Below are 26162 nucleotides of genomic sequence, written 5' to 3'. Positions count from 1 at the left end.
GATATAGGAAAACATTATTGCATCATAACACTCTAACTGTCTACAACAACTTGTGTTTATGATTTCGGTCTGCAGCGCTCATGATGCTGACACAAATTGCCTTTCAAGCATTTTGTTATCATTTTATTTGGCCACTCTTAAAAAGTGAATTGAATGTTACGGTACTGTTAGTACGTTTCTCGTAATATATTTATAGTTGTTCAAGATATTTGCGCTAATGGCGGAAGGCATTGTGAAACTAAATAATTTTGGATTGTCACAGCAGTAACAATGAGGCTGGGGATTCAGTTTTCACTTGGGCTCTCTTGTTCCAATACAGCTTTTTGTACTTGCACAGTGCTCTTGCAAACATTTGTTTATGGGTAGATGTGGAAGATAAAATAAAGAATGAAGAGACAAAAGTGGAAAATGGCGATGATAAGGCAGAATCTGGCGCTGATGGAAATTCTAAGACAGTACCAGAGGCGCCAAAGGAAGAGGAGTTGGTAAGATTGCGTCTTTTTGGTCTGGGCAACTATTCGTAAGGATTAATTGGCTGAAATACTGCTGTAAATGTGTATAAACTCGTGTTATGTCTAGCATTTAACACTTCATATCAATCTTTTCATGCTACCATTTTAGATTGTTGACACAAAATTTTAATTTGCATGTTTTTTTGGTGCCACTAATCACCGCTATGATCCAGAAGTCATACACGGAAAAATAATAAATTTGAAATTTCAAGATCAGTTTAAATTAAAGATGGTATCTTCTTTGCCGACGTTAAAATAAAACCCATCACCCATTATGGCTATACAGTATGTAGGTATACCATGCATGTCTACTTACTTAACGACAACCCTCACTTTTCTTCAATTGACATGGTATCAATTTAGAACTGCTTTTTTGCAAAACACATCAAGCGGTATTGTAAATGTGTCTCACTGCATCTAAATCATTCATATTTTATTTAAAATTGAACTTTTGCGGTGATTCCAGATAATGAGCGGTTGTTAGGTTTTTTGTTGTAAATTTGTCAGTTACAGTGCGTCCTCACCATTACGATTTCCAATGTTGGCATCGTATAACAAAAATGTCTCATAGAGACTTGTTATATATTGACTTGTTTAAATTAATTTCAAAATGTATTGAAAGACTTAGAAGCATGAACAAAAAATGTTTGTTTTCCGTCTTCAGTAGCTAGTAGAGCCATGTGGCAGGCTTAATGCTAATATTAGCTTTTTGCCATGTCTTTTATTTCATCTCCAGTTACTCTTGCCAAAGGGAAGAGGCAGGCTCGCTGGCAGGTTAGCTCGGAAAACGAGGCATTTTGTATGTAACCGTGTCTCTACAGAGAAATTTTGTAAACCCTCAAGTGTTGTCTTGTTAGCATAGAAGTAGCTCCTTTGTGTACGAGCATCTGAGACAGACGCCCAGTCCTACATTACAAAGATCAACCAAGTTTAAAAATAACAACTTGGGCCAGTCTTACAGTTGTTCAGGTTTATGTGGGTGCATGATATCTAGACAACCTTTCAAGCTGCATTTATGCGAGCAAAGTTATATTATAACGATGTAATAATTTTTAAGATTATACGACCAATTTAACCTGGAATAACAGCGGATCCAAAGCTGAAAGTTTCAAAGAAACCCAAGTAGTGGTTGCATATGTGTCAAATATAATGATAATCATTCTTCGTGATGTGCTTTCAAAATTTTTCATTCAGGTGTTTGATGAAGTTTGGTTTACCGAGCTTAGCGGCGATGTAGCACGTGAGCTTCTTGCTCGATATGTCAAGGAAGGACAAGTGAAATTTCCACCCGGTAGTCGACGATTCAGACGAGAGGACAGACGCATCGGCAAAGATGGTTAGTCTGTTTGGTTGAAAAGTATATGGAAGTTTTTATTGTGGAAGTTACTGTTTGAGAAGCTTTTAGTTGTTACCAATTTATCGTCTTGTAATTTGTCAACATAAGCTGCCGGATACAATAGTTATTTTTAAAAGTCTCCATAACCACTCTAGTTGCAACATGGAAGAGGTTCATAGTTGGTATAATAAAATGGACAATGTTAGGGATATGTTTAAAAGTTGTGAAAACTATGTTAATAAAATCCTGTATTATAAAATCCTGTATCCTGTGTATAAATTCATTAAGTTGAAACATTACTTACAGTAACTCTAGCACTAACGTGTAAATAAAGGTTTAAACTTGTGGTCTTATCCATCACAGTAATACTCGGCAGCCATATTTCTATTTCTAATTGTATAATATATAACATAATATGTAATTATGGTAACTAAAAATCCAAGTAACTTCACATCTTTGTTATAGTAGAATGTGACACCTTATAATAGCACAGCGCGTCAGAGTACATGTACAGTGCCGTCAGAAATTATGAGACCACCTCACATTTTAAGAGACAAGGTGGTAGCAATGATTTACTGATTTAGTTTTACAAAAAAACTATCATAAACCATATACCATTAGATGCGGAGTTTTCTACTGATTAATATTAAGCAAATTTCCATCACATAACAATCCATACTTATTTTTTATCTCAATCGAAAGGCATATGCAACTGATATGAATAAAAAAACGAAAAAATATTTTCGTTTTTTTATTCATTTTATTATTTAATTCATTTTTTATTTTTTTATGCCAAACTATTTGACTTTGTGAGATTACAGAATGCACAACACATAGTGATGACATCACGTTTTACCACTAACAAGCTATGTGGTCGGACACTGAAGAGATAACTTGATGACACTAATTCTATCACCAATGCTGTAAAAGAACAATGAAAGACTCCTGATTTACTTTACTAGAACAAGGAGAAATTTCTGCATCTAATGATGTACAATATGTGGCAAATGAATGAATTAATATGGTGCCAGCAGAGGTGCAAAGTTAACAAAGGCGAGAATTATTGGGTGGTCTCATAATTTCTGACAGCACTGTATGTTGTCATAATAATTTTGCAAATCACATCTCGCGTTAAAGCACATAAATTACATAATTTTTTTATTGTATATTTCAATACATCAGAGTCTTGGCTTTCGAATGAGCTATTGTTTGCCATGGTGAGACAGACATTGGTTGGTGTTTATAGGATTTCCCCAGAGCTCTACCGCAGAAATGTTTTCTGGCATAGGCTCGGAAATTGTGACGTCACAATTTTCTTATGCGGTGTTGTGTGCTCTTACCGCCTATTTTATTGCTTACCGCTTATATTTATGAACTACGATAATGACGCTAGTGTCAGGCGAAGATAGAACAACTCTAGAGAACCAATTAAGATGACAAGGGAATCGGTGTCATTAGCTCTTTATGTACAGATTATTTCTATGATAAATAACTCAGATTCTAAGCACCATACTATGTTTTCCGATGATATTATGCACTAGCCCTCTCATTGTATTGTGATGTTGAGGGTCGCCATTGAGACTAATTAGTTTCAATCATTGCGTGATCTCGCGAAAGTGATTGACATGTAGTCCTAGTGCCACGCAACCGCAGGTCACAATTTAATTGATGTGATTTCATTACCTTTATCAACGACAGTACATTTATTGAAGCATAATTAATTAACCCAGAACATGTGTTTGTATTGGTCGTGCTATATAGATAATTCTAGATAATCAACAATGCCCGGGATCGTGCTAACGCCCGATCCCGGGCATTGTTGATTATCTAGAATCCTAGTTTATTATTAGCGCTCCCGGTGTTTAACAGCACCGATTGTCACAGAAAAGCGCAGCCTCAATGGCAGCGAAAGGGATCGACTACCTAAGTCTAAATAATAATTGTGACATCACATTTTGAGAATCTGAACCAAGTGTTTTTTTGCAGGACATACTTTTGGCACCATGTTTTTCATAGTTCTATTATTCTTTGTGTATTGAATATAGGCTCATTCGAATGCCAAGACTGATGTATTGAAATATATAATAAAAAGATTATGTAATTTTTGTGCTTTAACCACAATGCAAATGGCTATCATATAAGTTTTCATAATAAAACGCTTTGTAATGGCAAACATCAATGTATTTGGTTTTTTCATGAAAATCGTAATTTGACCAATTCTGGTAATATAATAGTTTGTTGATGGTCTATTAGTTTATGGTTACGCACAGCTCCTATGTCGGTTTGTGGTGTTTCAAGAAGCCAAAGATGGTCACCACTAACATAAAATTATGAATATGCCCACTGTGGAACCCCACCAGAATATAGTGCTTTAGGGTTCATTGGTGTGAAACCAATTGATACTGCATAGAGTAAACATTTACCAAAGCTCTTTGTATCTATGGGTTGATGACAGCTTCCCAAGATATGATAGGCCAATTTATCACTAGATTGAGCTTTCGGTTGTATTAAAAACACTTGCTAAAGTACTTCCAGTGATTTCCAAAATGATACTCACTTGTTTTTTGTAAAAAATGTTTTCCAGTTTTTAAGGTCGTTCCAAATTTGCGATAGACATTAACCTCTAGGAAAAGTCCACATATCTAAATGCAAATCTTAAAGCATTGTGCTCCACCATAGCCACTACTCCTTTCATTGACACCAGTGTGTGACTTCAGTGGTTCTTCAGTGACACCATTGACATCGTCGTGCTTACGATTGCTGTTTTGTGTCAGGTAGTAATTTGTGACCTGACCCCTCATCAGCCAGACCTCATCAATTTTATGCACAGTTAATATCTACACTGTTCTTCGCTAAGCTTGTCGACCAGCCATTTTGTTTTTGTTTGTGCAAATCATGTTGCGTGTATTTTAGATCGCTTTGGCGGGTTTAGAAATGACTACAGACGAGATGGTTATGATAGCAGGAGAGACTATCAAGGTGGCTATAACAGAGGTAAAGCCTGTTTTCCGTATGACAGCGCAAGGCGCACGACGATCGTGCGATGTGTGTACGCTGATCGCAAGGATCCAACAGAATGGATCCTTGCGATGGGTGCGCGCAATGATGTATCCCACAATACACCGCTAGACCTTTTCAACCTATCCCACAATTAAAAACGGAGGGCTGTGTTCCGAAGAATTCGGTCTAACGTACCAAAGAGTAAGCCTGGTTTTCATATGACAGCGCAGTTTCGCAACGGAGGGCTGTTTTTCCGAAGAAATATGTCTCTCCAACGAAAAAGTAAGGAACTTATCCACCCTGTCCGATGCAAGCATGACGCCTACGCGCGATATGGAAACACTGCATCCGCGGCCCAAGAAATGCATTGCGCACGATCACTGGGCTGCGCACGATCATTGCGCTGTCATATGGAAACCAGGCTTAAGTTTAGCTGTAAAAGTATCTAATATCTTTCTCCCTCGCACCATTATTTCTTCATTCGTTGAATTTTATGGCATTGTCACCCAAAGTGTGAAAAATCGAGGAGTGCAGCTACACATTTAAGAATACTGGTGGAAAAACAGTTTTCGATATAAAACCAGGACATAATTACGTGAAGCGATTTAATCGTTTAGCGAAAAAGCAACATTTATGTCATCTATATTCTGCACTATCTCATGGCGAAGCATTTTTTTGTAACTTCATATAAATGGAAATATCAGACTGAGTTAACAATGGACCACTTTAAGGGCAGCATATTAGACTCAAGAGAATTATTACTTATTTCGATCTTTTTCAGGTTACTATGGAGGAGGTAATCGCTATGGTGGAGGCTATAACCAGGGCAGAGGAGGGTATGATAACAGATACAGGAGCTATCAAGGTTCTGGCGGCTATAGTGGGCCTTATCCAAAGGTAAGTCTCATCTACATGTCCTTCATATCCTCTCTTAATTAATATTGCCTACTCATGTTTTTGCTTCCTTCAGTAATTGCATAACAATGGTTGGTAATTTGTTAGATTTACTATTGTATCATATACCCTTTTTCCACTCATACTTCTTTTCCTGAACTGTGTCGTTCTGATTTACCATAGGGTGGACCAGGCGGCTACCGAAGTGGAGGCTATGGGAAGAGTTATGGCCAAAGTGGATACGGTAGCCAGGGTGGTGGCTGGGGAGGCCAAGGAGGTAAGAAAAGCAGATCTTTCTGTATAACAGTGTTTGCAGAGATCCCTTTTGTTGTAAAAAAAATGTGTTTTTGTACCGTCCAGTTTTCTCGATTATTTGACATTTACTTTAAGACTTGATTCATACTTCTGCTATCCTAAGTTATTTTTCTGTTTGAGTCATGTTTTGAAGCCTACTAGATTTATTTCATACTAGTGAGTAGAATAGATTAAACAGCATTCTGCAGTACAAGTTTAACAATTAGATATGTGGAATCCATTGCATATATCATGTATAGTTGATGAACTGCTATCGTTAAAGATAGTAAAAAGGGAAGATCTTTTCGTCATACAAAAAGTAGGGAAAAAAATAAAAAGGGAAACAAAGGCGGATGTTTTTGACAAATGCGCATAAAAAGTTAGTGCTAGAAGAGTTAAATGAAATATAGATTAGATGCTCCTACAACATGAATAATTCGTTCCGGAAACATTTACGTTATACAAACTGTAAAATACATGTAAATTGCCTAATGCATTCCTAGATTTCTCCAAACTCACCCCTTTGCCATACAAAAAGAGAAAAAACTAGTTTCAACTTTTGTTGGCTGTATCATAACTGTAATATTATTAGTGAGCGTCGACAACTTGTCTCTTTTTCTGATCAACTTCTTTGATTTTATAAACTATGATTGCGGTAATTTTACGATTATTTGATGAGAGTGCGCATATTCACCGTCCATTTACAACGATTTGTTTATTTTTTTCTAGACAGCAAAGTAAAGCTAATACTGATTATTTTATAGGGTATGTCTACAATGAAGCAAAACACCAATATTTTTTACTATAAAAAGTGATGTGTCTCCCTGTGCGTCGTCTATCTGTATCCAGGGGGTCAAGGTTAGAATAAAAGATAACTTTTGATAAACTATAACTCGTGACATTCAGATTGGTAGACCAACGCTGTAACACCTGCACCAATCGATCGATTTAAGTTTTTATTAACAATTGCTCAGGTACCTATTCTCTGTTTTGTCGACGAACCAAAATGTCATGGAAGTTGTATCTATAATAAATATAACACTATTTGTACGGCGTTTTTCTCACGAGTGCGGGAAGATATGTTATGTTACCTTTCAATTCTTATATGAGAAGTTGCCCCTACTTGATACTTAACGTCATATAGAATTTTTTACGTATTTCGAAGCAAATACTTTGCATAATTTTTTTGCGTTATTTGGAATTTACGTTATAAGAGCGTCTACTGTATTTTGTCTCTTTGATAGGTTTTGCATAAAAAATCGTTGCAAAACTGAATACTTGGTTCACATTATGTAAGAAGTGCCAGTTTTCTTATTACATGTATTAAAAAGTAGCAGTCATACAAGTTTATAATGGAGTCATTGGCGGTTTCGAAGCTGTTTATTTGCTAGAAAATCGGTAAAATTTGGCTTTATTTGACAACTGCGAGGCAAATGTAATTAAGGCCTCTGCAGTTTCATTGGAAATTCTCCAAAAGTTGAATAATTTTGGTAAATGTACTGAGATTATTCAATTAACCTTGCACAGAATTAACATCTTGAATCTGATGAACGAACTCGTCATATGACGCTATCATATGGCTTTTTCAATAGATATTTAAAGAAGTATTGATGAAATAACTCAATGGATAGAAACTAGTTTAGCAAGTGCTGGTCTTCAGGCACTTGTAATCTTTGAACTGACAGTAGCATTCAATGCAAGATTTTAAAGATATTAAATTTACAAACGCTTGATCCAATACCATTTGATTCGTTCATCCATTTACTCGTCAATGAATAAATTTAGTTTTTCATCTTTTAAACAAACGTTGACATCTTAGCTGTTTGCTAACCTGCTACTTTCTAACTGAGAAATTCTGAGCATTATTTGTTGGCTGTAGGTGGCTGGGGAGGCTATGGAGGGAATCAAGGCTATGGAAGTCAAGGGGGATGGGGCAGTGGCTATGGACAAGGTGGTTACAATCAAGGAGGATACCAGGGGTATGTAATTATGCTAGCACGGCAATCACTTGTACAAGCATAATTGTGACAGCAATGATAGCTAGAACATAGTATGCGTATCCATAGTCTGTCTTTTGTTCTGGTACTTTCTATATTTATTAGAGTAGAAAAAGTTTCATAACATTTTGCTCACATATTTATCCTCCACCAACATTTGGCGCTTCATAGCTGCAGGTATTGTACACTTAACAGTGTAATAAAATTAATCAGTACTGACAACTGAATTAGTAAATTCCATCCTAGAAAAATTTATAGAAATATTATATGATCGATTGCTGAAAACCAGATTTCATACAGATTGTTCCAGCAGTTGATGTATTCGCTAACATAGCTTTAGAAATTTCTACATCTTGCTTGCATCTATTAGTTGGCTAACATTTAGCTAAATATAAATTGCTAAATAGTAAGATATTTTAGGAATAACAAAACTAATTGCTGCTTGGAAATGTGATTATGTTGGTGACTTATGTTGTATAGAGGTAGCGGCTATGGTAGTGGTGGTAGCTGGGGGAGTGGTGGACACGGTGGTGGATCTTCGTGGAGCCACGGTTATGGAGGATATGGCGGCAGATAAAGGTTGGTAATATTAAATGTCTGTTGCTGCTTCTGTTTTTGTTTATATGACAATTTCTGTAGAATAAAGTAAAAAAGTTTAATGTTGAAATTAGTTGGTTCTATGCCATTCTTTTGTTTGCTATTCTCTGGTGGCCTTCAGTAGGCCGTCTCTTTCAGAATCATTCATTGTAGAGAATAATTTGCTTTCAGTGTGTAAATTTGTCAGACTTCTTGAGTATGTACATCCTTTTTGGTGGAAATTGCATTGCTAGCCTAAATCTCATGCAGACAGTCATGCACACTCTTGCAAGTTTGTGACTGGCCTTGAAAACCTGTATATCTTTACTAGAAAGTTCTCAGTCAGTCAATTATAATTTGTTTTTTAATTATCTTCTAACTCTCAGTGTTGGCGTATGGCCAAGAGCCATGTGATACTGCTTTACCAGCCTTTGCACCAAACTTCTAATTAGCAAACTTGCTAATTGAAAATATTACTTGTAATATTTTCATGTTGCAATTTCTTCTTATCAATGACCAGTCTGGTACAGCTACACAGGTTTCACTAATTGCAGATCAATGGACTTGTGACTTTTATTAAACAATAGTACTACTGAGAGGAATTATCATATTTTTAACAGTAATAACAATGCTGTAAGCTGTAGTAATATGGATAATTTGTCTGAGCCGGACATTCTCATGGAAGTAGGGAAGAAGTGTCTGAGTCCTATCTGCAACACATTTGTGGCTTTTAATGTCATAAATTGGTGTAATTTCTAATGCAAATTTATTTGGTATTAAAGTATATTTTTCACAAATCTTGTGGCTTAAATGTTGTGACAATTTATTTGAATGTAGAATTAATTTTTAGCAGAATGTTTAATTATGTTCTGGTAGAAAAAGTTACTGTTGCAGTGAAAGAGTTAATGTCATATGTATCGTGTGTCAATACAAGTATTATTGATATCTCTATTGTCATTTCTGTTTATTTTTAGAGTATGGACACAAAAGATGTGCTCAGCTAAATTACATGCTCCCCTGGATTGCTGGCTCTCTTGCGATGCTGCACTCGCTGTATATAAAATAATTAGGGTCATCAGGAGCAGCTCTGATACTTTCATATTAGTACTCTAATGAAATAGATCAATTTATTAATATTGGGTTTTGTCATGGTTCAGGACTTTCGTTGAAACCGTTATGTTCTTGTTTGGAGTTGTGAGCATACAAAAACATTACAAGTTCAACTCAAGCCCCAAATCATAACAGAACCATTTCATGTATAGAAATTGGACAAACATAGTTCAAAACTTGCAATTCTGTATAGTATCATTGTCTTTCTTGTACTGTAAAATATAGGATCTCGAATCAACATCTTTCTTGTTAATGCAGAGGCATAACGCTATCATTTCACTCCTATCATGTTACTCATAAATTTCATGTAAATGGTGTTACAATAAGGCTAGAAAGTCATTGCAATGACACTGTTTAAATGAAATGCGTTACAAGTCATCCAAATGCATCCGTTTGTATTTTTCCATCTCTCAATCAATTTAACATCCGTTAGATTAAAGCAAGGAATTAGTGTTTTATAGCCGCTAACAGTGACTGTATTTGTTAGCTACAACTTCCTGTTGGTCCTTATAATCTGAATCCTTATTTGTCAGTTGTGTAGCTGTTTGAAAAATATGTCTTTTGAAATGGAGACTTGTCTTGGGTAATTATCTTTGAACAACTAATTAGCATGAGCGTCTCAATTAAGCTCACATGGCTTGTGCAGTGCGATCCACTTGGCAAATTTGTACATCGGCCAACAAGTTTTTGTATAAGCAAAACTAGTTTGTGCGATATAGAACAGAATGTTGGTCATAGGTTGGCTGGCAAATTTCCTTAAGACTCTATTTTGGAAGTGTATTGCTAATATACTTGACTAATATAATATTAGTCAAGGTTGTGGAAACAGTCAATATTGTTTGTTCACCAAAATGTAAGTTTTCCCTGCTGTGCCATATAGCAAGGTTGTCGGCAATCCGAGTTGTCTACTTTTGCTGATTGATTCCTGTACCTACCTGCTCATGATTAGCTGTGTTAATGGTGGGATAAGCAAATAAATCTGACAGTGCTGATTCCAGCCCTTGAGAAAACTCTTGTAACTTGTAATCATGAGCTGTGTGTTCTGCAAAGTGTTCGATTTAGAGCTGTAACTGCCATGTCAATCAACATTTTAATTAAATGCATTTTCATGCTACAAACACCAACAAGCACAACACTTGGCAGCAAAAGTACACGATGCCATTATACTGCATGCCTGTGACATGCTCACTATAGTTGGTACACTGCTAATGCATCTACATACATTGGTATCTCGGTAAAAATTCACAGCGATGCATTTACATCTGGGCATCAGTGAATACTTATAAATGCGCTGTTACATTTCTTCCAGTGGTCACAACCCTGCCAATATGTTGTAACCATAAACCTATTAACTATAGTTAATAGGTCTATGGTTGTTAATATGGTCTATGGTATAGTTAATAGGTCTATGGTTGTAACGGAGCATTTAATAGAATGGCTAATGTTAAATCCTAGTAAGCCCTCAAGCTCTTTTCTCGCTTAGTCCAGGTAAATGCAACAGAAAAATTAGCTGTATTCAGAAGAAATGTTTTGAAATAAAATTTGTTGGCGAAATTGTTATATTCGACTGAAAACTAGCATGATCCATAATATAGTGGTATTTAGTGTACATGGTATACTAAATACCACTATATTATGGATCATGCTAGTTGTATACTATACAACCTAAAAGAAAATATGTACTTGAAGTGGAAAAGCAGAAATATCACTACAGCCTTGCTCATTCAGATGAATTTGAGATTGCTTGAACATGCTGAGAGAATGTATCATGATCTCCAGGCTGATTGTATAGCATTGTGCACTGCACTATATTGTATGAATATATAACACGTTACACTATATCGTATGAATATATAGCACAGTACATTAAACTGATTATATATCGCAGTACATTATATTGTATGACTAACTGTGCCTCTGGCGTTGCCTGGGTATTAAAAATCAGCTCTAAACAATCAGAGGTAATAAGAGTTGCCTCCCACTTGTTATTAGCCTAGTACATTGCCGATGAATAATTTGAGTAAGCTTATCAATAAGAGCTATGGCTTCTCATGACTGCCGCGTGACCGGAAGCTAGCGCATTTTCTCCCATATAGTGACTTATATCACCTAGTGAATGTATCATGGTCGCGTGGTTAAATTGGTAGGGTGTCGGACTGGTGAATGGGAGGTTCTGAGATCAAATCTGCAATAGAATTCTTTATTTTGAGATTAATAGCTTTAGCTGGACGTATACAACGATGACAAATTATGAGAAATATTTTATGTATCACCTTACACTATGTTGTGTGATCGTTTCACACTACACTAAATTGTATGACTATGTATTACAGTACAATATATTGTATGATTATGTACCACAGTACATTGTATTGTATGATTATATACTACAGTACACTATACTGTATGAGCATATACCGCATTACGCTGTATTGTATGGTTATATACCACAGTACACTATATTGTAAGAGCATATACCACAGTACACTATATTGTATGATTATATACTACAGTACACTATACTGTATGAGCATATACCGCAGTACACTGTATTGTATGATTATATCTCACAGTATACTATGTTGTATGAGCATATACCACAGTATAGGCCTACTATATTGTATGAGCCTATACCGCAGTATACTATATTGTATGAGCATATACCGCAGTATACTATATTGTATGAGCATATACCGCAGTACACTGTATAGTATGTGCACATAACAAATTGGATAAATGTCTAGAACAAAATATGCATTGTACCTCGTTTTTATTAAGACCTGATAAGATCTTTGCATTAGGGAATGTGGGCTCAAATAGTCTAAGCATGTCATGCTTCAGAGAAGTTTTTCACAGAAAATAGTGTCAAACAAAGCTGTGTCTTGGCACCAACCCTTTTTTCACTACATCTAGGTGCTATGCTTGAAGTCACTTTTAAAGAACAGCAAAGGAGTCTACATCCAAACACGATACATCGTCAACCTCTTCGAAGTCTTTCAGTTCAAATTCTTCTCAGGCGCATCCAAGCTTCTTGTCAGTGAGATGATGTCCGCGGATGAGAGCAATTTGGTTGCCCAGCCAGCTGAGTACATGCAACTGCTTATAGCTCCATTTGCAAGATTGGTTGCCCAGCCAGCTGAGTACATGCAACTGCTTATAGCTCCATTTGCAAGATTGGTTGCCCAGCCAGCTGAGTACATGCAACTGCTTATAGCTCCATTTGCAAGATTGGTTGCCCAGCCAGCTGAGTACATGCAACTGCTTATAGCTCCATTTGCAAGATTGGTTGCCCAGCCAGCTGAGTACATGCAACTGCTTATAGCTCCATTTGCAAGATTGGTTGCCCAGCCAGCTGAGTACATGCAACTGCTTATAGCTCCATTTGCAAGATTGGTTGCCCACTCAGCTGAGTACATGCAACTGCTTATAGCTCCATTTGCAAGATTGGTTGCCCAGCCAGCTGAGTACATGCAACTGCTTATAGCTCCATTTGCAAGATTGGTTGCCCAGCCAGCTGAGTACATGCAACTGCTTATAGCTCCGTTTGCAAGATTGGTTGCCCACCCAGCTGAGTACATGCAACTGCTTATAGCTCCATTTGCAAGAGCGACATTAAAGTTCAACCTGAAGATAAACAAAGAAAACAGAATGTTTGTATCAACCTGCAAAGCTTTTGTATCTGCCATCTGATTCTACAGACATTCTAATAGACAACAAGCCACCCACACCCTGTACAGATTTCAGATACTTGGGTAGTACTGTATCCAGTAATGTCAAGATTGATAAAGAGCTCAGTCACAGACTTAAAACTGTCAGTGATTAATTTGAAAAAATTCAAAACCGCTTGCAGAGGAACAAGGATGTAACCATCCGAGCCAAGTGTAAGGTATACAGAGCTGTAATCCTAACAGCCCTACTATAAGGAGCTGAGACCTGGACAGTAGGCTTATACCAAACGCGAGTGAAGAGGCTGCACACAGCCATGTTGAGACAACTACATACGACAGCATAATGAATCTCACCTGGAAAGAAGGTCAAGAACACTGAAATCCCAAAATGGGCTGGCCTATCATTCGTGGCAGACATTCTAATAAAAAATGGCCTAAGATGGCTGAAACATGTGCACAGGATGAGTCATGAGCAATTACCAAGACAATTATTATATTCACAACTCCAGAAGGAAAGAAAAATCAGGACCCAGACTGATACACAAAGATGTAGCGAAGCGTAACACAAAGTTGAGGGAACTAGACACAAACTTGTATCAAAAGGAGACAGAAAACCGAGCTGCGTGGAAGTCATCGATAAAGCCTAACTCATAAGACAGACATTGTCGAAACGGCTGACAGCAAGAGTGAGACACTATACTGTATGATTATATACCATCACACACTACATATGTTGAACATCAATTAGGTAACTCAGCATATTATATTGTATCTTATGAACTGCAACATATTATATTGTATGGCTATTTACTACAGCACACTATATGATGCGACTATGTAATGCAAATGTACACATTGCATGACTATAACCACAACACTTCATCGTATGTGTATAGGAAAAGTCTAGATTATATTTAATTGTATATCAAGCAGTCAAAAAAAACTATAAGTGAGAGCATGCTTTAAAAGGTATTAAATATTGAAGGCATTTATTTTTGCAGTTATTAGCTACTAGAATTTTATTATGGCTTTTCTGTTCCATGTTTGTTAACACTTATTTTAAAAAGTCAATCAATAGTTTTGTTAATAGAATAAATGTTGTTCTTAGTTATTTGCGATTTTACAAAGACATTAATTGTGCTTATTTTTTGTATAACTTAACTTAATTATTACATGATTGCTTTTTATAAATACGCTATGAGAATTTTTATGTAGGTAAATAAATCAAACAACTACTATTAAGCTAAATGCCATAATTGTGATGCAATATACGTATATCACTATACGCATATGCAGTATGGATCACTATACTCATATGCAATATGGATCACTATATGTATATGCAGTATGGATCACTATACGCATATGCAGTATATATCACTATACGCATATGCAGTATGGATCACTATACGCATATGCAGTATGGATCACTATACGCATATGCAGTATGGATCACTATACTCATATGCAGTATGGATCACTATACTCATATGCAGTATGGATCACTATACGCATATGCAATATGGATCACTATATGTATATGCAGTATGGATCACTATACGCATATGCAGTATATATCACTATACGCATATGCAGTATGGATCACTATACGCATATGCAGTATGGATCACTATACGTATATGCAGTATGGATCACTATACGCATATGCAGTATGAATCACTATACGCATATGCAGTATAGATCAATATACGCATATGCAGTATGGATCACCATACGCATATGCAGTATGGATCACTATACGTATATGCAGTATGGATCACTATATGTATATGCAGTATGGATCACTATACGCATATGCAGTATGGTATTTTATTGTTTTAAAAGACACTTGATTTGTAAGATTAGGCAAATCATTTATTCGATGAAGGAACTTGCGGATTTTCTTAGTACAGCTAAAGGAATATTAGTACATTAGTACAACGTAGCAAAGACTAACTTAGTTCTTTCTTGTTGAGTCTGATGGGTTATTTCAGCTAGTGGTAAGTGGTAAGTGCAGTACACTTTGTTAGCTTTAGCTGAGAACAGTGAGCTGTTTTCCACTTCATCCTGTTGGGTCCGGTAGGTTGTATTTTCAGTTAGATACAGCGCAATCTGTTGTCTTCAGAAGAGAAAGCGAGTTCATTTCAGCTCTTTCCAAGTTGATGTATAGGAAACATTGGGTTCAGTGCACTCGGTTGGCCTCGGCTAAGGTAATCGAATAGCAAGCTCCAAGATCAGAGTTGTCCTTTCTTCCCACAAGGTTCTCCGCATAAAAAGTTAATATTTTATTAAATTTGGTTGGTAATCTAGTTGTATGGAAATATCACCAAGACAAGATACAAACAGGGAATGAAGCCAGACTACAAATACACACCCAATCCACAAAATACACACTAACAGTATGATGTTCAAAACTTCAAATGATCCAATAATTGGAAAAGCAACCACAAGCAAATTGGAAACTCCAGGATCTTAGGAATTCATCACAGAGAATGGGTCAATCGACCTGCAAGAGAAGCACCAAAAAAACACTGGAGATGAATCAGATGATTACACATATACAGTTCTGCCATTCTCAGCTAGACACGACTTAGACACCAAGAGTAAGTCACGTGCTCTACCCTACATGTTTGCATCGGGTACACCAGTTGGAGACTTACGCAAGCAAGCTATCTTTGCACACCTGACATAAAGCATTAAACCTTAACACTTAATCTACTCCCACAGGCTAGCCTTACTACATGCTAGACAACTATAAAAGAGAACAGCTCCAAAAACTCAGCCTCTCTCTTTTACCGGGGGTCTGCTTAGCCCTTTCTTCTCTGCCTGCTGAGAAGCTTTTCTCTCTCTCCTGCCTGTGGAATCTTGTTTTTCCACCACCTTCTGAAACTTTTTACCTATGAACTGTCATGACTTAAGTTTGACTGTCGAAACTCACAGTCCTAGACTGTGAGTTTTGACAGTCGGACTCCATGTGACTGTAGACTGTCCAACTCCGTGGACTCCGCCGGACAGTCCGTGTGACTCACGGACCGAGCAAGGAAACACGAATGACCGTTCGAGTAAGGGTGTAACTTAACTGTTATTGGCTATTTTAACATTTTGCCATTAATATTATTGTCTAGAATTTTGCTAGTTGTGTATTTTAATTGTTTGACTTATAGAGTAAAGAAGTAACTTTTGCCGGTAAATATCAGTATTGCTTATATAATAGCTCAACACCTTTAGGTGTACCTGAACCAGTAATAATCAAATTAGTTCCCACAAGCTAAGCAAAATTAGATACAAAACATAGTCAAAATAAAATAAAATAACAAAGCAATTTCGACACTGATGTTTTGTGTGGATTCGGATTAGTTATGCAAAACATAATTTCTCCATATTCATCTAAAAAATTTCTGATGGAAATGCCATTTGCTTACATTCTTACTATAACAATTATCTTTTCTTTTGTTAATTACAAAAAGCCTTTTTTAAGAACTGTAACAGTACCTAATATACAATACATGTATAAAAATGATCAATTTATGTTCAGTTTAAGTTCACGTAAGTAAAAAAATTTTCATGAAAGGATGACTTTGAATAGATTTATGCAGAATAAATTTGAATTATATGATCTGAATAGCAAAAGTAGTATGTACTCAATAAAATTAATTTTTTAATTGCTAATGCTGTGTAGATTATTTGATAACTGTACTCAAATGCTTTTTGAAGACAATGCTTGTAGTAAAATGATTACATGTACATCAGTACATGTAAATGAGTTATTGTAAATAACCAACCTGTTGATGTAATACAATTAAGAGTTATGTCACCATATCAGGTGTTACTTTGTATTTGGAGTTGTAATCTCATTCTCTTGTATTAACTCTGGGTTATGTTTATCTCAATCATTTATGTTTCAGCACCAGAATATTCATCAAAACTTTAAGAATATATTCCCTGGCTTAAAGTATAAGTCTAGATCAGAATTGTAATATAAAGCTAAGCGAATACTCTAAACAGCAAACCATTATCTGCGTAATAATACGTGTACTTATCATAACGCAGCATAAGCAGGAGTCGCTAAAATATCTGTTTTTAGCTTCGGTTCCAGGAAGGGTGTTCAAAAACGAATAATACCGCAACCCATGGAAAAGATAGGAATATTAAGCCATAACTGTCTCAGACAGCACTTCCTTTTCGCGCGTTTCCGTCGATCGCTAACTAATTACTGTTTAGTATTACGAACAATATTGTCGTTGACAATAATATACCAGTTAATCTTGGTAATAAGGATTTGAATCAGCTTAATGTATGTAACTCTGCAAAATTTGTAAAGAAATACAGTAAAACCTCTCTAAGCAACTAGTATATAATGTCAAGTATTGAAGAACAGTAATAATTTAACATTTTAACAAACAGCTAAGAAAACCAACATAGGACAGCTTGGGGTATAATGTTAACCATTATCCAACTCTATCACGAGAATAGTAGCACAATCGTAATCTTTGATCCTCCGATTACTGCGAGCAAGTTGTACAACATTCTATAGTTGTTTTAGAAGTTACCCGCCATATGACCAAATGTTTAGCTACACAGTCTATCTACTAATTTACTTGTTCGAACTACTATTCCGAATAACAAGTAGCCAAAGTATTTCTTTATACTATTTTTATTTAACTGCTGAAGTTTGGTAGGTAGTTTAACCTCCATTTTGTTGATGTACTATTAGACAACGAGTACTACCGCAACTCTTGTAGTATCTGTGTTAGGTATATTTCTGAGCTGTGTTCTCTTACATTTTTGTTACTCAGATTTCGTAGTTCATAGTTTGCTACTTTTTCGTTTTTTTTGGACTACTTTTTAACATCACCGTTTGGAATTGGCTCAGCTGTGCATTGCATTTTTTACCAATTGATCCTGATGGTCTCCCCTTCCGCCTCGGGGCGGTCTAGAGGCTCTACTTTAACATGAAGATGAACATGAGCATAGTGAAGGAGCGGATATGGTATAAAAAATTTCACAATGCTTTTGCTAGCGAAGGTTTTTAGGAAAAATCTCTGAACTGAATCTCTAAATTTTTACTTGCAATAAATTCAACATGAAATCCATTAAATAGATGCAAAAAATTCTAGCTAATTTCAATGTAGACATTTCCTAATTAAGCCAACTGCCACTAGACTGAAGTTTTATTTTTTTTGCCACCACCATTTTTAACTTGTGCTAGAAGCAAGGCTTAACTCATACGCACCCGACTAATTTCTAGGCGATTAACCCCAGATACCGCTCATTTTTTAGAAAGTTGCCGTAATTCAAATTACCACTACAGGAGACAGCCTTGAGACAATTTACTCATTCAAAATTCACAAGAACCAGCCAAATCTCTTCTTTCAAATTATATTACATTCATATAGACCACAGATGTCCTTTAGCGAGATATAGCCGAGGCCGGGCTATAGTCTACACACACAAAAAACAACAAAGGTCCACGTAGTTATGAGCAAAAGTATCCACCCAAATATCTCACCAATCCGATAAGCAGCACACACGAAAACTAAACTAATCGACAGAGCTGCCCATCATGTCAAAATATTACAAGTTTCAAGTCATGTCTTGTACAACTCACCTTATGGTTTCTCAAAACTTGTCCCAAAGTCCTTATTAATTTGAGGCTGTCCGATTGCTGTTTTAGAAATGGTCGCCGCTAGCCTAACCTAACGTCCTGATTCAACATCTCACTTAACTATCGGGGCATTGCTAAAAGAGGGAATCAAAAAGTTCGGGAGCACTCAGCAGTGCCCCGATAGTTACTGAGATGTTGAATTAGGACGTTAGGCTAGGCCAGCGGCGACCATTTCTAAAACAGCAATTGGACAGTCTCAAAGTAATGACTTTGGGACAAGTTTTGATAAACCATAAGGTGAGTTGTGCAAGACATGACTTGAAACTTGTAATATTTTGACATGATGGGTGGCTCTGTCGATTGGTTTAGTTTTTGTGTGTGCTGCTCATTGGATTGGTGAAATATTTGGGTGGATACTTTGGTTTTTGCTCATAACTACGTGGACCTTTGTTGTTTTTTGTGTGTGTAGACTACGGCCCGGCTTCGGCAATATCCCGCTAAAGGACACCTGTGATATAGACAACCCATATCCCTTTTTGTAAATCCGTACCTCAAAAAAGATACTTTCAGGAAAATTCCAATTTTGAAAAAATTGTCATTTGCTGAAACAAAGTTAGATTTGCACCATAAAAATTGCAAAATATACAAAGTTTGACCGAAATTACTTATTTATTACATAAAATGATACAATAGATAATTATGAATATTATTTAGACATATGCAGTTAGTCATGAACATGAAAATCATGAAGCTCCAACTTCCAACTTTTCCTCACGAATATCATCCTTCAAACAAAAGCATAACAAATCTTTATACTAATATAACGTCATATAAAGTGCATGAAAATGTGTCAAATAATAAAGATATGTTCAACAACTTTGCTCTTGACTTTTCAGACTTCATAGATAGCTCTAAGAATCAATATGATCCTATCAAAACTGAAATATAACGTTAGTCTGACTACGGCTGGCAGCCTGAAGAGTGCATTTTTAATTGAGCATAACGATTTAAATTGGCAAAATTGAAAGGTAATGAATACTTTGAAACATTAAAAAATAATGTTTTAATTTGATTTATGCAGTCTTTCAATGTTTTACCACTTCTGAATCTGCATATTTACTTCTGGAGTTGAAAAAAATTATCGCGAACGATGAAATTTCAAGTCGGCCTGATGATTTCCGGTTTTGGTAGATATTGAGATGGGTGTACTAATTTGGTTATAACTTTTGCGAGAGACATCATATAGGCATATTTTAAAGTTTGTCTGATTGGCCAGAAATTTTTCTTTCCAACTAATCAAAAATATTCTTTTATAATTTAAAAATAACGATGCAAGGAGTTGGTAAATTTCAGACGCGAGGTAACTCGCGCTGGGTGCCTAGCAACGTTATAAATAAGCGCGTCAACTGGCACTCTGGTGTGAATGAGTTAATTGTAATAATTCTTTTAGAATGACGAATTTCTTAATGGAACATGCGAAAGAAGTTACTCAAACATTTGATGGCTTACCTGTACTAACTGTATTAGATGACTTACCATACTAATTGGAAAAACTTTATATAAGAATGTAAAAATGTTTGTCGTAAGTTTGTTGTAGCCATTTGGTGACACAACAGTTATAGCAACTGTGATTGGCTGTATTCAATTGGGATTGGTAAGTTAGGTGGTTTCCAAGTGAGGTTGCAAGTTATTTCTTAATAAGAATTGTTGATGGGAGAGGAGGTGCAAAAAAAACATTTTATTCATGTGTGTGCCGTCTTGTAAGTTGATAGTTTTTTAGCATTGTGCAAAAAAGCAAGAGATATACATGCATCTAATACATGCTTGAGGCTCACTCTTATTCTCTTCGAAGCTGAATTCTGCCTTGTGTTTAGTCCACCATACTTTTATTGTACCACACCGAAGCTTGGCAATAACACATTTGCATTGCTTGAAGAAGCTCTTAGCAAGGTGAACAAGAAATTCTGTATAATAACAAACCTTTGCAGTGTCTGAAATGCTTGTCTTCAGAAATTATTTCTCATTAATTTTTAAAAATCTAGTTACAAAGCTCTCTTTTAAAGACATGAAATGCCCAGAGCTTTCATAGCAATTATAAAGCAAATTGCTTTTTCATATATTTTATACAGAACCAACTTGACAAGCACTTGGTCAATTAGGCTCACATTTTATAATAAGATATGGTTATAATTACTATGTGGTCTTAAGATATTTAGACCCTACTAAACTTTATTCATTGCAGAGTGCAATAACAACTAGTCAAATTCATTGCTGTAATGCAAACTATACACTATAATATAGCTAGTCAAACAATGGAACAACTATTATTGCTGAAGGACTCCTGGCCAGGCGATGTATTTAGATCATTCAAAAATAAAATCTTGGCCTTAGCCATTATAAAATCAAACTCAAACTAATTTGCCACAATGCGTAGTGTTATGGTCTTGGTTACTAATCGTTGCAAAACGTCGCACATCATATAATACGAGAACACAAAAAATGTAGTTGCCAAAGCTCTTTTAAGTTGTTTACATTGCAGAAACAATGTCGTCTACCTCTCAGAAACATAGAAACTTTATTGCTGAGCCAATGGGTGAGAAGGCAGTTTCAGAATTGGCTGGAATTGGGCCTGTGTTGTCTGGAAGGTTTACAGAAAAAGGTTTTGATCAGGTAACCACTGCTTGGTTTGTTGAGTAATTTGGCTTATCGCAGTAGACTTATCGCTGTTGGTGTCAAAAGCGACTATCGACGTTTAGACTCATGTCAGAAGTCGCTTTTAATTGTGGGCATTTTGTGATTACGCTAGACTTCTGTTTAAAGTTCAATGGTGAAGTGAAAGCAATCTTGGAGCCAGTTGCTTAGTGGTTCAGAAGATTTCATCATTCTTTTTTTTTACTGGATTTTTGGGTTCAGTTTTATCGCTCGATTAGTTAAACCTATGAATAAAAGGAATTGGGGTCGGCGATAAATCGTCAAATGAAGTATATACAACCATCGATCACCCATATTTTACTCAGATGTGTCAGATCTTAAACTTGACTGAAAGTGAAATCAACATGTCTACTACTACTATGTTATAACACACAGCAATGTAGGTTTTGCTACAGAATATTGTTAATTAATACCCTTAAAATGATAGCGCAATAAATCTCAAACACAGTTTATTTATTCTGAGATCTGTTAGGGATGTTTAGTCTGATTTAGAATGATAAAGATGTCATTATTTTATGAACGGGAGATAAACTTTATCTCCCGTTCATAAAATACTGAGATTATTTTACAGGCTGAATTTAGATAATAATGGGTTTCAAGACACCCATCTTTATCATCTGATAAACTATTTGAAATCGCTCGTAGGTTGTTACAGGATTTTTAATAGGCTGAACTTTGAGAAAAATGAGTTCAAAAAAGTGTGATTTTATCACAAGCTGGCGTTGTTTTGGCGCTTTTTTGAGCTTATTTTTAAATATGCAATGTTAGATAGCTTATCTACCTTTCAGAAAAGACTTTGAAAGCGGAATTTCGATAACAATGGGTTTTAAGACACCCATCTCTATGATTCTAAATCAGAATAAACATACCCAATTTTCGTTCCTAAAAAGCTAGGTTACGTCACATATTTATGGGCGGAGCTTGTTGTGCCGATTGTGTTGTTTTCGAGACCGATATTAAAACGCTTTAAAAAACCTTCATTACTCTGAAAGTTGTGGATCAATCTTTATTTTGAGTACAAAATCGGAGTCGGTGTGTCTGATTAACCTAGAAAAAATGATAAAAGTTGTACGTGGCAGTTATGGTTTAAACAAATTGCTGCATTGCACACTCGCTAAGTATTTTCTGCCAAGGATGTCATGAATTATTGAGAGATTTTGATCGTCTGAAAATATTCTCTCTGAATGTCTGTTGCGAAGCACACTGTAAAATCTTTTTACTCCATTTTAATCGTATTTATGTATATATAATCTTTATACCGTCAAACCTCTAATTAAATGCCATCTTTATTTGAGCGTCACCTCTATTTGACTGTCACCATGAAAGGTTTGAAAAATAGAATGTCACCCTTTAATTGAATGCCACCTCCATTTGGCTGCCGCGAAAAGCTGGGTCAAACAACTACAGCTACTAACCACAAGTGCGACCATTCCTTCGAATCATATAAATACGTCCTCCTAATTCCTACGATTAAAACCACAACTTCGAAGCCCAAAAATTTGTAGCGTGCAACGCTAGTGATTGTGAAGGTATCGGGCAGCTGGAAGAAAATGGTCGTTTCATCGAAAGCAACAATCAGAACGCAACTGGCTGAGCAAACGATGCAAATGTTTTTGTTTCAAATATATTAATTTTTGTTATTGCTTGTATCATAAGTATGGTCCGCGTATGTCACTTGTTCTTGAATATATATATTTGTAGCGATTGATAGATTATTATTGTAAAACTTCTAAATTTGCAGATTATTTGATAGCATCCTCGGCTTAAAATGGATCGACACTTATAACTCCTTTTTTAATGCATATAAAAAGCCAGGTTTATGCTGCAAACCTTAGCAAACATATCAATAAATGCAATGAGCTTTTATGCAATATTGTTGAATATAATTGCAAAATAAAAATATGCCTTCAATTGTAGAATGCAATAAAAAATTGAACACTCCAACAGATTGCAGGGCCTAGATAGACTATAATATCATCGCAGGTTAAATGCAAGCAATAGATATTAACTGGTAGAGATATTTCTCGAATTCCCAATGCATATTTACTTACAGATCTATGAAAAGTTGTAGGTAAGTTAGCAAATTTGTTGCATCCCAAAGGATTAATGTCGCTCCTACCGAAGAAGAGCGCAAAATATAGGTGACATTCGCTTCACCCGTAAAAGGGTTAAATTGATCTTCCCAAAATTCTGACGAGCTATTTGAAAAATACAATGCCAGTCTCTATTTGAATACCGCCTCTATTAGACCGCCACTGTAGTAGAAGGGTTGAAACATAGAGCGCCATGGCATTCAAATAGAGGTTTTACGGTAACTATGACACACAGTAGTGCATCAGCTGTTTGTCGTTGTTTCTGAAAGACAATGGCAGAAAGTTGTATCCTAATGCCACGGCTCTGTTAGGAAATTGCAAATATTTTTCATTGAATCGAGTTTAAGCCAGTAATTGTGTGCAGGCATACTTCCAACCATTGCTATCAAATATGATTTCATATGACATGAAGGTATAAGGCATTTGATGTATGGCAACGCTTGACGCTATATGTTATACGTCATACGTATGTTATACGTCATACATATGTATATGACATAATGTTATATGTCATACATATACTTATAACATATGACATATGATCTGACATAAGACATCACATATGAATGATATGACGGATGACATATCACATATAATATATGACATGTGATATATCCCATGAAACATGACATATCACCCATTACATATTGTCATATTTCATATCGTTGTAGGTATGCGTGGTATGGTAATATATTTCTATAGCTCTTTATAAATGGGTTGTTATCGGTAACACTACTTTAGTAAAAGGAAGTGAAGCCAGTTACTGGCAGCCTGTAATTCATGTGTATAGACACTTATATTTGCCCTGCATTCGCTACAGGCTTACGTCGTACTCGGACAGTTTTTGCTCTTGAAAAAAGATGAGGAGTTATTCCAGGATTGGATAAAAGAGACTATTCAAGCGAATTCGAAGCAAGCGAGAGATTGCTGTAACTGTCTCAAGGAATGGTGTGAGGCTAACCTGTAGGCCTCCACTTCGGTCTTCATTATTTATCACATAATGTTTCGCTTGCTAACTTATTCAGCTGCCTTGCATAGACAGGTCAGCAATTGCTGACTCACCCATTTCAATGCTTCAGATAGTTGAAATCTGGCAGATATTGTACATAAGCTTATTATAAACACTCTTGTATAACACTCAGATATTGTACATTCTCTGTTACTGTTAGCAGTTTGTTTTTGTATTTCTAGAGAGCTGTTTTTTACTCCTTGCTACCCGTAGACAAAATTAGCTTATAGGTCTAGTTCAATCTGTAATAAGAAACTCTCCATTGTATGACCAGTGCAGTGCGGTATGATGTAATCGTACTAATAGTTATCAGTTCCCTCCTGTTAATGCAGAGCGTGTTCAAACCACTGTCATAGCAGGTTTCCCTGTGACTGCTTAGTTAACTTGTTAACAGTTAACCACTTAGCTTGTTAACTGCAAAGTTCATATTAGTCGAGGCTATCGTAGTGAGTCATTTTGTAGAATAGATTATATTTGCACCAAAACTTTGTGTAGGTGGTTGTTGGGGCTTTTATAGCATAACCGATAGCTGCACCAACGGTATCATGCTGTTTACGCAATGACAGAGTGACTTAAAATATATTTCCAACATCTGCAGGAATATTCATTTGTTATTTGCACTTTTCACTCATTAAACTTTATTCCTATTCAGATAGACGTTTTGTTTTTCCTCTATTATGAGGCAGAAGAAAAATTACATTGCAAAAATACTGGTGATTTTTATTAATAAACTTCAATATATTAGATTTGAGCAGTTTCAAGGTAAAAATGGTAATTGTTATGAGATGGTAAACAGAATTGATCATAACGAAAGCATCACTCAATGTGCATATTAAGTAATGCTAAATAGTTTTACTCATTGCTTACTCCTGATTGGTTCATTACACTTGCAACTGCTCCACTTTTGCCATTTATGATTATGGGTGAGTGAAAGCATTTTCAGTCTTATCAATATACGAATATGTAATTGCCATGTTTGGTAGCCAAGCTTATCTTGCTAGAAAGTGTGAAATGCAGAGTGCTGTGCTTATCACCAGTCAACTTGAGTAATTCTGGTTAGAACAGGTTGCATGCTGGCTTTGCTCGACTTTTTTAACAACTCATTGTCTTCTAGATTATTTTTTCCATGCTCCTATCTTTAGATGGACTGGACTCATTTGATAACAGCTGCACAACATATTGTATGATAAAACAGATTGATCAAATATTAATTTTTGTAAAAATTGGGAGAGAGAAAAAATAGTGAAAAGGAACAGTGTCGCCCCAGAGGAAAAGATGAAGAAAATTTTATCAGAAGCATTGCTACTAACAATGCTTCATCAGTTTCAATACTGCATGGCTTTTAGTTGATACGAT

At 35.9% G+C, this 26162-nt stretch overlaps 2 protein-coding genes across 3 annotated transcripts in view; both read left to right on the top strand.

The window, feature by feature from the left end:
- LOC137396243 (heterogeneous nuclear ribonucleoprotein U-like protein 2) overlaps positions 1 to 9957 on the top strand; it is a 29875-nt gene extending 19918 nt beyond the window's left edge. Inside the window, exons 14-21 of one of the 2 annotated variants that reach the window (XM_068082427.1) lie at positions 367 to 485; positions 1707 to 1848; positions 4762 to 4827; positions 5630 to 5745; positions 5926 to 6019; positions 7916 to 8015; positions 8514 to 8612; positions 9584 to 9957. In XM_068082427.1, the coding sequence (XP_067938528.1) occupies positions 367 to 485; positions 1707 to 1848; positions 4762 to 4827; positions 5630 to 5745; positions 5926 to 6019; positions 7916 to 8015; positions 8514 to 8610 (734 nt within the window). In that variant the 3' untranslated portion in view covers positions 8611 to 8612; positions 9584 to 9957. Of the gene's footprint in view, positions 1 to 366; positions 486 to 1706; positions 1849 to 4761; positions 4843 to 5629; positions 5746 to 5925; positions 6020 to 7915; positions 8016 to 8513; positions 8613 to 9583 lie in introns of both variants that reach the window. The other variant, XM_068082425.1, reaches the window with a different exon arrangement.
- Positions 9958 to 17572: 7615 nt separating this feature from the next.
- Positions 17573 to 25563, top strand: LOC137396374 (barrier-to-autointegration factor B-like). Its single transcript, XM_068082626.1, has 3 exons — positions 17573 to 17681; positions 21532 to 21662; positions 24618 to 25563. The coding sequence occupies exons 2-3, from the start codon at positions 21537 to 21539 to the stop codon at positions 24762 to 24764; spliced, it is 273 nt and encodes a 90-aa protein (XP_067938727.1). The 5' UTR covers positions 17573 to 17681; positions 21532 to 21536; the 3' UTR covers positions 24765 to 25563.
- Positions 25564 to 26162: the final 599 nt, after the last annotated feature.

Source organism: Watersipora subatra, chromosome 5, assembly GCF_963576615.1.
Source record: "Watersipora subatra chromosome 5, tzWatSuba1.1, whole genome shotgun sequence".
Lineage (NCBI taxonomy): Eukaryota > Metazoa > Bryozoa > Gymnolaemata > Cheilostomatida > Watersiporidae > Watersipora > Watersipora subatra.
This window is presented reverse-complemented; position numbering and strand designations above follow the sequence as displayed.